This window comes from Hyaena hyaena, unplaced genomic scaffold, assembly GCF_003009895.1.
Source record: "Hyaena hyaena isolate Hyena2069 unplaced genomic scaffold, ASM300989v1 scaffold_427, whole genome shotgun sequence".
NCBI classification, from domain to species: domain Eukaryota; kingdom Metazoa; phylum Chordata; class Mammalia; order Carnivora; family Hyaenidae; genus Hyaena; species Hyaena hyaena.
In genome coordinates this window covers 666,261-678,123 of record NW_024081064.1, presented here as the reverse complement: position 1 = coordinate 678,123, position 11,863 = coordinate 666,261, and the positions used below count along the sequence as shown (strand labels likewise).

Sequence of the window (11,863 nt, the reverse complement as noted above, 5' to 3'; positions counted from 1 at the left end):
CATCTGACCCCTCAGCTCCAGCCCCACTGTCCCCTCCGTGGCCTGGGCAGCTGCTAAGGGAACACACTACTAAGGGAAAGGTCCCTTAGTTGTGAGTTGCATTGCGTCCCCCAAAAAGAGACATCGAAGTCCTCAGCCTCCAACCTTGTGGATGTTATCAGCCAAAGTGAGGTCCTTCTGGAGCCGGGCGGGCCCATCCGCCGATGACAGGTGTCCTCGAGAGGAGACAGCGAGGCCCACGAGGACGGCCATATGGAGAGAGAGGTGACGGTTGGAGCGGTGTGTCTACGAGTTGAGGGTCACCAGCCACTGCCAGTCAAGGTGGCATCAGGATCCCAGGCTTCTGGCCCTCAGAACTTCAAGAGAATAAATGTCAGTTCCGGCCACACGGCGTGTGGCATTTTGTTATGGTGACCCAGGGAAAGCACCGCGAGTTAATTGTCAAGTGGAAAAAGCACAGAACGGTCAGTACCCAGGTCACGCTTTGCTGGAGTGCTTCTTCCCACGTGCTGGCCTGGAGCTGCCCGGGGAGCCAGCGGCCGCCCCTGCCTTGACTGGGGGGGGGGGGGGTGGCAAGCTTCCCTCTTCACAGCACAGCCCGCGGTCCGTTTATATTTGTAAGTTTTACCATGTTAATTGCATTACTTATTCCAAATAAACATGAATTCAAATCGGGGAGAAGATGAAATGTCAAATTCATAAATCCACGTGCTTCCCAACCCTTCCTCCTGCCTGATTTGCTGGTAATGTTTAACCCTCCACACTCAGGGCAGATGGGGGGCCCTGGTTTTCAGCACCTCCCTGGTCTCTTTCAGAGGAAACGGAAGTGAGGGAGGCCAGGGGGACTTCCTGGGGGAAGGTGCTGCCTGGGCCCCCAGGGTGGGGGCCGCTGGGTTAAAGGAGACTGTGATGTGCCTGAGAACACCCCAGCCTCGCAGACAAGCTCAGTGTCACAGGCCTGATGCCTGGGACAGAACGTGGTGTCTCAGAGAACTGGCGGCCCTCTCCCCGGCCCTCCCCTGAAGTGAGGCAGAAGCTTCCAGGCTCAAGCAGTTGAGAAGGAAGGGACTCAGGGTGCCCAGGACTGCCTCCAGGAAGGTGGGCAGAAGTGAGGGTGGGCCGACAGCAAGACGGCCCTTTGGCAAATGAGGCCTCCTCCAGGGAGCCCTCACGGGTCTCAGGCTGGAGTAGGTCTAATCTCAGAGGGAGCCATTCACTTCCCAGAGCTCCACTCAGACCTCCCCTCCCCCAGGAGGCTGCTCTGGCCTCAGCGAGTGTTCCCTCTCTGTGCCCTCACCACACCTCGGTACGCAGAGGGCTCACAGCGCACAGTGCCTGGCCGGCCCGGGGGGAGGGTGCGCAGGGCGCAGGCGGGAAGACTGCTGGGAAATCGCAGGCGTCTGGGAGCCTTCACTGAACGGCTGAGACTTTGTCCAGCATGTTTTCGAGTTTACTCACCTGATAATCTTAGTGCCTACACTGGCCTCATTTTGCAGACATGGAGAAAGAGGGTCTAGATGTACCCCAGGGCCTCCCCTGGTCTCGGGCTGCCATCAGGGCCCCAGAGCACAGACTCCGGCGAGCCGGCCCCAAGCCCCTCCTCTGGGACACACAAACACGGCCACGCCTCTTAAGAAAACAAAGAATATTTTATTCCTTCGGCGGTTTCTATGCAACGACAGCGCGAGAACAGGATGGGAGTCTTGGCATCCTCGACCCCAGTCTGCCTCTCGGGAGACCGTACCGCATCGCCCGAGAGGCTGAGCCCCACTCCGGGCAAAGGAGGCCACGGTTCTCTCCAGCCTGTGCAAAACGATCCACCTCCCTGTCCCCAAACACGGCCGCACTGTACCAGGTGTGCTGGGCTGCCTCAAGCTCACTGTCCCAGGAGGGCCTCCCAGGAACACCGCGCAGGACTTCCTGGAAGAGACCTCATTTGCTCGGAAGCGGGGGTCCCCCTGTACCTGTGCCTCTGATGACTGCGGCACACCTGAGGGACTGGCCGGCGGCCGCGGGCCAGAGCCCCACACAGCAGCTGGCCCATGTCCCCATTTTATAGATGGGCGCCTGAGGACCAGAGGGCGGCAAGCCCTCTGCCTTCCTCGGCTGGACTTAACTCCATCTCCCCCAGGCCCTGACCAGTGCCTGGTCCCCCAGCCCAGCCTGTAGGCTGATAGGGAGCTGCCAGCCGGTCCCAAGGTTCTGAGCAGGTCCCCCAAGGTCCCGCTCCAGTGGGCGTGGCAGCAGCAGGGACATTCCCAGCTGTGCCAACCGGAGACGCTGGGCGCACCGACAGAGTACTCTGTTCTGGAAAACCAGGAGGCACCTGGAGCGGCCTCTCTGTCCCTAACACAGAGAACGGACAGGTGGCCAAGACGGGTCCCTGGGGCTCTGCCGGGTGGACTTGGTCACCGGATGGACCACGGGTCGGTCATCAAAGACCCCACGGTGGTGCTGGCCCGGACCCCAGGAAAGGGCTGGAGTGTCAGCTGGGTTTGCGGAAGACCCCAAGTAACAGCAACGGGCTCGGTACGAGGCGGGTGCGAGGCTCCCTATTCCGCGGCCGAGGACACCGCGGACGTGGAGCGTGCGGCCAGGGCCCCCGGCCGGCGCGTGGCACCCAGCCCGGGCCCGATGGAGTCCGGAGCCGCGCCGGCCTCACAGGCTGGAGGGCTGGGCCAGTCCGGGCCCCGACGGGGTGGGGGAGGCGGCGGCGGGCACAGCCTCGCCCTCGGGCCGCGCCTCGGGGCCGCGCGCGTACCAGAGCACCACGGTGACGGTGGCGAAGGTGGCGGCGTTGACGGGGAAAGCGCGCAGCAGCGTGGACGTCAGCCCGCGCGTGAAGACGCGCCAGCCCTCGGCGCGGTAGCTCAGGCGCACGCAGTCCGCGAAGCCGGCGTAGCGCGGGGGGCCCCTCACGCCGTCGGCCTGCAGCCGCGACTTGACCACGTCCACGGGGTAGGTGGACAGCCAGGAAAGGATGCCCGACGTGCCGCCGGCCAGCAGCAGCTTGGGCACCAGCAGCCGGTCGCCGGGCTCGCAGCCCAGTGCGCGCGTCAGCACGTCGTAGGAGAGGAAGTAGACGCCGAAGCTGGGCGTCTCGCGCAGCAGGGTGGCCGCCATGCCCCGGTTGACGCCGCGCAGGCCCTCGCGCCGGTAGATCTGCGCCAGGCAGTGCAGCGAGCCGCGGTAGGTGCGGCCGGGGCCCGCGTCCTGCAGCTGCAGCCGCGTCTTGGCCAGCTCCATGGGGCAGCAGATGACGCACTGGATGGCGCCGGCCGCCGCGCCCGCCAGGAACTGGTTCAGCGGCGTGTCGCGGCCCAGGGCCCGCAGGGTGTTGCCCTGCACTCCGAACACCAGCGCGTTGATGAACGTGAGCCCCATGAGGGGCGAGCCCAGGCCCTTATACAGGCCCAGCACCTGCGGGGCGCACACACACGCGTCAGGGGTGCTTCTGCCTGGGGCCTCCGGTGGCTGGCCTCCCACGGGCCCTGCTTGCTGCGGGGGGGGGGGGGGGGGGGGGGGGGGGGGGGGGGGGGGGGGGGGGGGGGGCGGGAGGGGGGTGGCCCCAGCCCAGCCCTCCTGTTCAAGAGGACGAAGCAGGATCCTCCCAGGACCAGTGTCCCCGGTGTCCAAGGCCTGGGCAGTCACACCTAGCCATTTCCAAAGTACCCATCTGCCCACAGTCCGGCGGACACCTGCTTTTCCAGCTCTGTGCTCTGGGGCCCAAAACATCCTAGAGGCTGGTTCCCTGCGGCCACCCTGACCCCCCTCCCCCCCCGGACCCAGGCCACTCACACTCTCCTGCTTGATGATGGACTGGAAGCAGTGCAAGGTCCCTCGGTACTGAGGCTTCTCTATGCTCTGGACCTGAAGCCGCACCTGGAAAGACAGATCCCCATAAAGGGTGGGCAGGCAGGGCCAGGGCTCTCCCAGCTTCCACAGCCCGCGCTCAGGACAGCCCGGGAGGCTCTCCCATGAGGCCCAGGGAGCCACGCAGCCATCCGTGGCTTTTGGAATCCAGGATGGGGCAGGGCCAGGCGTCTGTGCCCTGTCAGCGAGGGGGTACCAGCGGGCAAACTGCACGGGGAAAGCTGTGCTCTTCAGAACTAGCCTTTCGTGCGGCCCAAACTCTGCTGTTGAGCACACGGCCCCGCGACGGCATCCGTAATCTTGCCTAACCCCTCAGCTTGCAGGCGTGAACAGAGCCGAGAGGTAAAGCCAGCGGCCCGAGGTCACACACTACAATGGCTAACAGGGGCCCAGGGCAGAGCGCGTAAGCTCAGAGCCAATCCACAGAGCCCGCGCCGGAGAAACCCCAGCATTGAGTGCCTAACTCCTTTTCTTGGCCAGCGAACCTCTTGGCTTCCGATGAAAACAGAGGGGACAGGAAGTGACCTCAAACCCAGCTAGGGATGACATCCTTGCCTTGGCTCTACTCGCCCTCCAGCAGGAACAGGTGCCAAGTTCAGTGTTCACAGTGGGACACAGGGTCTGGCCCAGCGCCCCGTCGCCTACCGCTCGCCCCGATTCCCAGGTGTAAGGACGCAGACCCCAGCCACAGGGACAGACTCGTATTTGCGAGTTCCAAGCTGGAGAACATGACTTCTTTTGTTTCGGTTTCGAGCATCTGAGAACCTGGATCTGGACAGTTTATGGAGGAGGAACTGGCTCGCTGCGCGCCTGCCCCGTCCCACGCTCTGGGGCCACAGACTCCACGCAGGCACGCACCAGCCCGTTGGAAGGTCGCCCTGCTTCGTGCCCATGGTGATCACTCTAGGAAGATCACGTTCATGGGAACACTGACAAGCCTCGGTTTCTCCGTATTTTCTCTCTGGACTGCTCTTTCGAGAAGATGTGGGGGTGGGGAGACAGGGGGCTCAGTCGGGTGAGGGTCCGACTCCTGTTTTCAGCTCAGGTCATGGTCTCATGGCTCTGAGTTCCAGCTCCACATCGGGCTGTCAGTGCAGAGGCCGCTCCGGATCCTCTGCCCCCTCTCCCTGCCCTCCCACTTGTTCTCTGTCTCTCAAGAATAAGTACAGATTTTTATTTTATTTATTTTTCTTTATAATTTTATTTCTAGGAGAGAGAGAGACAGCGTGAGCAGGGGAGGGTCAGAGAGAGAGGGAGACACAGACTTTGAAACAGGCTCCAGGCTCTGAGCTGGCAGTCAGCACAGAGCCCGACGCGGGTCTCGAACCCAGGAACCGCGAGATCATGACCCAAGCGAAAGTCGGACGCTTAACTGACTAAGCCACCCAGGCGCCCCAAGAATAAGTACAGAGTTTTAAACAGGAGGGGCCTCCAGCCACCCCAGCCCTGCACAGGTCCAACGTCTGCGCCTCCCCAAAGACCTGAGAGTGACTTGTGACAAAAGACTCACCTTGACCGTGTCAAACGGGTGTCCCACGAGCACGCCTGCCACACCTGGGGGAAGAAAGGGGCATGTCACCTGAATGCCTTGCAAACCCGCGGTGCAGGGGCCTTCCTGCAAGGACTGCACGCGGCAGAGACGTTTGCCAAGCGCCTACCGGGTGCCAGGCATCCTGCTGTCCCCCTCGTCCTCAGGTCTGCACGGGCAGTGGGGGTGGGGGCCGACACCCTGAGGTCAGGCCAGGGTCTGTCCAACCCAGTGCTGGGGTCTCTCCCGCCCCCGCATCTCACTGAGCCTGAGACACTGACCCCGGGAAGCCGCATGTGCTACTTCTGAGAAAGTCCCATTGCGCCAAATGCCTCCCGGCGCGGCGGAGGCAGGGGCGAGGGCAGGGGGTTGGCTCCAGGGACTGTATGTGGACTTGGGCCCGAGGGTCACCCAGATTTGACTTTTCCCTCTGCCACTCACCAACTGGCCACGCTCCCAACAGACTGGGGGTCTGCGGCTCACTCCCCTCACCTGTACAGGTGGGAGCATCAGCCCCCCCCATGCCCCCCTGCACTGACTCAGGACCCAGCACCGGCTGACGGCTCCCTTCCCTGCACGGAGCCACCTGGGGCCCAGGGAGGCAGCTCGGGACTTGGTGTGATCATGCGCAAAGCGGCGTCTGTCCAGGCTCCGCCAAGACCCCAGGCCCCTCGGCTCTTCACTCTCCAAATTGGCTCCTGCACACTTTTCAGAGTCCTGAGTGCTGTTCAGGTGTAAACATCACTGGGAATCAGGCATCTCGTGGCCCCATTCACGGAAGGAGACAGGGAGGCTCAGGGACGTGGAGTGACTGACCCGTGTGCGAATTTGTGTGTGAATCTCTTAAAGGTCTCCTCTTAGCGCTGGGAGTGTTTATGTATAATTAAGTCACGCTTCTGTCTGCGGTCCCTGGTGTTCGTTTTGTATGGGTACTAAGTCTCCCTCGCGTATGTAAAGGACGGACTGTTAGGCCATTTTACAGATGAGGGACCTGAGGCTGAGAGAAGTAGTGTCCATGCCTCGTGGCTCCCGTGGTGAGAGGACTGGAGCCTAGGTCTTCTGCTCCATCCCACTCGCCTCTCCTGCCCCCGCTGGGGCTGCTTGTCAGGGTGGTGGGTGCCCCGCGGTTAGCGGGAGTCACCGCGCCTCTTTACGACTTGCATCTTTCATCTCGGTAGCGTGTCCCTCTCACCTTGCCTCACGCTTTGGGCCTCAGGACCCACTGTGTTTGACGCTAACTTTGCCAGCCCTGCTTTCCTTCTGGGTACGCGCGCCCGGCATGGTTTTGTGACGGTTAATTTTCAGCCTGGCCCTACTCGTTCGTTTCCGATGGTCCTGGGAACGAGCTCCGGCTCCGCTTCGCTTCCGCCGCTCCATCTGCAGGTGTCTCCGGTTCCACCCAGACGCCAGATCTGACGCAACTCCAGGTTAGTTTACGTGAATGGTTTATTTCATCCCTTTTCCTTTGTACGTTTTTGCTGGTTCCGGGCGTATCCGCTTTCTGCTTGCTAATGTGCAAGTCTGGCTAAAGGTTATTTCTTGTATCTTAAACAGGATACGAACTATCACCCCCCCCCAAGGCTTTCTCTGCACCCCCCTCTGCTGCCCTACCCCAACCTAGTAAGAGCCGCCCCAACAAGGTTTCCACCCCTGAGAGCTTCCTCTTCTACCCCATTTAGACCCCACGAGATTCCGAGCCGTTTCCTCTGCTCCTCCCCTCTACCCGCTGCTTGGGGTCTCCACTCTGACCAGTTGACATTCTGTCGGAGCCTTTCTTGATTACTTTTCTCGGAGGTTAACACGTGAGGAAACGACCCTGTATGATCTATTTCTTAAGCACCATCGGGGAACAACGGTCCTCTGCTCTGGGGAGGCACCTAGGCCCAGGCCATTAGGGTGGCAGTGTCCCAGAAACTTCTCTCTTCTGGTGCCGCAGCTGAGAAATCGGTTGCCAGTATGTTCTTTCTCCTTTGTCAATAATTTATGCATTATTATTCTCAGGAAGCCTCTGAGATTTTTATCTGCAGATTTCAGGAATGTCACCAGGAGATGCCAAGGGTGTGTCTTTTTTTTTTTTTTTTTTAAAGTAACCCTGTCTGGTACACCAGCTCTGTCTCTCTGCACACTCAGGCCTTTTTCTGATCAGAGAAAATTTTATTATTTATTCATCTTAACCCTCATCTCCAGACGTTTTTCTCCTTCTGGAACCCCTAACATTCACAGGAAGATGAAAAGACATCCCCATGTTATCTCTTCCCTCAAGACTTCCAGGCCTGTGGCTCTGGTTCTCTGAGACACTTTCGTTTCTATCTTTTGGGATCCACTTCCTCTTTCGTGGCATGTTGTGAATTTTCTAAACTTGAAAAGCCTAGGGGCGCCTGGGTGGCTCAGTCAGTTAAGCATCCAACTTCAGCTCAGGTCACGATCTCGTGGTCCATGAATTCGAGCCCTGCGTGGGGCTCTGTGCTGACAGCTCAGAGCCTGGAGCCTGCTTTGGATTCTGTGCTTCCCTCTCTCTCTGTCCCCCTCCCCCCCTCCACTCATGCTCAGCATCTCTCTGTCTCTCAATATGAATAAACCTTAAAACAAAATTTAAAAAAAAGCCTAGTTCTAGAACGTATTTTCTGGGGCTGTAACTGATTTCCTTGGGTTTTGGAAACCTGACACTTGCAGGGGGTATGCTGTTTTGGCTTCCCTTCTCTCTCCAACTGTGCTCCTCTGTAGCCAGGCCCTGTTGTGGGGTCCCCAAGAAGCCAGCGCTGGAAATGCAGGAGGTCCCCTTCCTCTGAGTGGCCGGTCCTGGCTCTGGGCCCAGACTTCTCAGGTCCCTGCCTTCATCAGCCTTCTGGATGGAAGGGGTAGCCCTCACCCCCCGGCTTCTGTTCGGAGGCCCCCAGTGGCAGCCATTTGCACGCCCACGTCCTCCAGAGGCCCGTTCCCATGCCCTCAGGGGAGGGGCTTAGTGCCCTCACTGCGGACACCTCTATTCACAGGAACAGTGGGCCCACCTCTATCCAGGCCTCAGGTCCCCCAAAGCCTTACCCTTTTTACCTCAACGGGAAGCCCTTCCAGGCCTGCTCCCCGACAGGTGGCCGAGGCGCCACAAGTGGACCCTTTCTCCCACCTCCACAGCCGGTGCCCACGGCCCTCTGGGGTAGGAGGGGGTAACCCTGTCCTGGAGGCAGAGCTGTGGGAGACTTGAGGACGGCAGACTTGCCTTGCCCACACAGGCTTCCCGGCCCCACCATGGAGCCGCGCCTCCTCCCATCCATGCACAGGGGAGGGAGACCCCCATTCAGAGCACAGGGTGGTGGCGGCCGCAGACCTGGGACTGACCCCTGGGGGGGATGTAGGTAGGCATTCGGCCCTTCCACAGCCGTGAGCACCCCGATGCGGTCAATCAGGGTGCCTGCCCCACCTCCCCGAGGGTGAAACAAAACACGTGACCCTACACTCCGCCAATCAGAGGTGATGTACTGTTCTCCCTCCCAGGAATCTGAATCTAGAGGGACCCCAGGCCACGGAGGAGAAGCATAGCCATGACCCTGCCTTGAGCCTCAGGTCTGGAGGAGCCCAACCCGAAGGAACTGGGCAGGGGCTCCAAGGGTCTCCAGGGGCCAGGCGCCGAGGTGGGGGCGCTGCCCGCGCATAGTTCCTAGATAGTCCCTCCGCACAGGCTACGTGCCAGGGACCCAGAAGGCAGGCCTGGGACACAATCAGGTCAGTGTCCCACTAGTGCCTCCACTTCTCAAGGCCAAGGTTTCTCTTGGGTCACATGAGACCAGGAGAGGATCCCAGGGAAGCGGGACAGCCGCTTACATCCTCATCTGCCTGGGAGGCTCGGGCCTCCACTCACACAGCAGGGACGCAGGTGTGCACCAGCAGCCCCCGCCTTGCCCCTGGATCCGAGTAAGGCAGTTGGGGAGTGGGGGTTAGGTGCTGTAGGGGCTGGGGCCCATAGCTCCACATGGTGCTGAACCCTGACCTTGCCCCAACCCTGCAGCCTGGACAGGATCTCTCCTTTTTTTCTTCTTTAAATCTTAAATGTTTTATTTATTTCTCAGAGAGAGAGACAGCGTGAGCGGGGTGGGGATGGGGGGTCAGAGAGAGAGGGAGGCACAGAATCCGAAACAGGCTCCAGGCTCTGAGCTAGCTGTCAGCACAGAGCCCGACGTGGGGCTCGAACCCACAGACTGTGAGATCATGACCTGAGCCAAAGTCAGACTCTTAACTGACTGAGCCACCCAGACGCCCCAAGATCTCTCCTATCCTAGCTGGGTCCAGTGAGGAAGGGCGGAGGACATTCCAGGAGGGGTCCTTTGAGCTTGGAGCCTGTAGTGACTGAACACGTGTGTGTGGGAGGGGAAAGGCGGTTAGCGGCCTGGCCTTAGGATGGGTCCTGCCCCGAACCCCACAGCTCCCAGGACACCTGGGAGAAAGCAGAAGGAATCCTGTCCCTCTGGGGAAAGAACCCACATTCCCCAAGAAAGGGGCTTTGGCCATGGGGCAGTCCAGCCTCACTGAGCCACCACTGAGGTTGCCTAGATGAGGGTTTGGGGGCTCCGGAGGAGGAGCTGGCAGGGGTGGTGGCAGGTACAGGCACCAGAGGGGGGAGGGGAACAGGGGAGCTTAGAGCTGGATCTGCAGAGGCTGCCCCCTCCTGTCTCCTCTGCCTGGGCTTGGGAGGAATTCACGCATTTACGAAAGGCCCTGGGTTCTTCCCCCTTCTGCAGACTCCAGCGGGGGGGATTTCCTGAGGCCTGATTGGGTAACAGGCTGGGAAGTTCTTAAATCTCTTGACCTGCATCACTTTCTTGGCCCACAGCCCTCTCCACCAGTCTCCTCTTGCCCAGAACAGGAAGCTGAAATTGCAGAGGTTTAAATGCCCCAGGCCATTGTACTCCTCTTCCTCCAGGGTGCCAAACCCAAGCAGATAAATGGTGAAAGCAACTTCAGGTGCTGGAGGAGAGACAGCCACCATCAGAGCAGGACCAGGCCTGGGGTCAGGCAGCCACTCTACTGTCAGCTCCTTGGGGAATGACACAACCTGGCTTGCAGTTACTACCCCTTAAATAAATGAACTCTCCAAGTAAAAGCAAAGAAAGTAAAGGCCAAACAGGGAAGGGCCCGGCTCCATGCCCAGGATCGTTCCACAGCAGAGCCAGGGCTGCACACTGACAGCACCCGCTCTGTTCCCGGGGAGGGGGGCACAGGCCTGGGGAGGACCCTAACAGCCTGGCCTGGGCGAAGGAGCCCCACACCAGCCGCATGCACCGTGAGCACAGGGCTAGCCCAAACCGTGTGTCAGGCCCACTCCCCACCGGGGTGACCCCGCCAGGAGCCCCCTGAACGATTAGGGAGGGGTGCCAAAGCATGACTTGGCGCCTAGGGGCCGGCCAATGCCCTTCAGGGCCCTCCAAGGCCAGCCGCCTAGGGGGTCTTCCTGTGGCCCCAGCCCTGCCCAGACACCTGCGGGGAAAGGGGTGGAGCCAGCCCCCAACTTCTGGGGCCCGGGGCGCGGGTAGGGGATACGGGAACCAGGGAGAGATGCGCTCGAGGCCTCGCGCAAGAAGGGCTCACGGGGCAAGGGACGTCCTCCTGGCAGTCGCCCACTTGGCCAAGCCACGGTGCTGCCCTGGTGCCCGTCTGGACGTGCCCCGAGGGACTTGGACGACACCTGTCCCGGCGGACGGCGTGCTAGACGCACTCCGGGCCTGTTGTCTGTGCGCGTCCCCAAGAGCCCCGCATGCTCCGGGCGAGGAAACCCTAGCCGGGGGGTGAGCCACCCCCAGAGCCCGCAGGGGAGCCCCCCACCGCGCACGCCTGGCCCCGGCCTCCTGAGATCCCGCGGCCGGGGTGGGCGCCGCCCGCCTGCTTACCCCCAGCGCATCCAGCCAGGAAGTCGAGCGCCATGGCCGGGCCCCCCGCGAGGCCGCCCCTCTTCCTCGTCCTTCTCCTCAGGGCCCTCGCCGGGACTGGTGGCAGTCGGGGAGTCGCTCCGGCTCGCACGGTTGGGACTCGGCCCGGCCGCCGCCTCCTGGTGCGGAGCCCGGGGCCAGCCGGGGGCAGGGGGCGGCGGCGGCAGCGGCTCAGACCGCGGGTCCTCCGCCCGCGCAGCTGCCTGCTGGCCGGCTCGCTCGCCCTCGCGACAGTCCGCCGGCCGCCGGTGGTCCCACACCTCGGGCCGCTCGCCCCGCCCCTCGGGCCTGCCGGCCGGGCTCCTGGGAGGGGGATGCGGAGCGCAGCCAATGGGCGGGCGAGGCGCGGACAACACCCCGGACCATGCGCGTCATCCCCGCCTCTCATTGGCTGGGCGTGTCCGGGGCGGGCCAGGCGGGGGGGGAGGACGTGGCGCGCGGGGGAGGTGCACAGGCGGCGCAGACAAAGAGTGTGCTTCGTGCGCCCGCCCGCGCGGCTCCGGAGGAGAGAGGCAGCCGGGTGCGCGCGGTGCGGGGACGGTGG

General features: G+C 61.9%; 1 protein-coding gene across 1 annotated transcript; it reads right to left on the bottom strand.

Moving 5' to 3' along the window:
• Positions 1–1,630: 1,630 nt before the first annotated feature.
• Positions 1,631–11,579, bottom strand: SLC25A29 (solute carrier family 25 member 29). Its single transcript, XM_039252932.1, has 4 exons — positions 11,281–11,579; positions 5,384–5,427; positions 3,799–3,882; positions 1,631–3,420 (listed from the first exon to the last, which is right to left on the bottom strand). Exons 1-4 carry the CDS (start codon positions 11,312–11,314, stop codon positions 2,659–2,661), a joined length of 924 nt encoding a protein of 307 aa, XP_039108863.1. The 5' UTR covers positions 11,315–11,579; the 3' UTR covers positions 1,631–2,658.
• Positions 11,580–11,863: the final 284 nt, after the last annotated feature.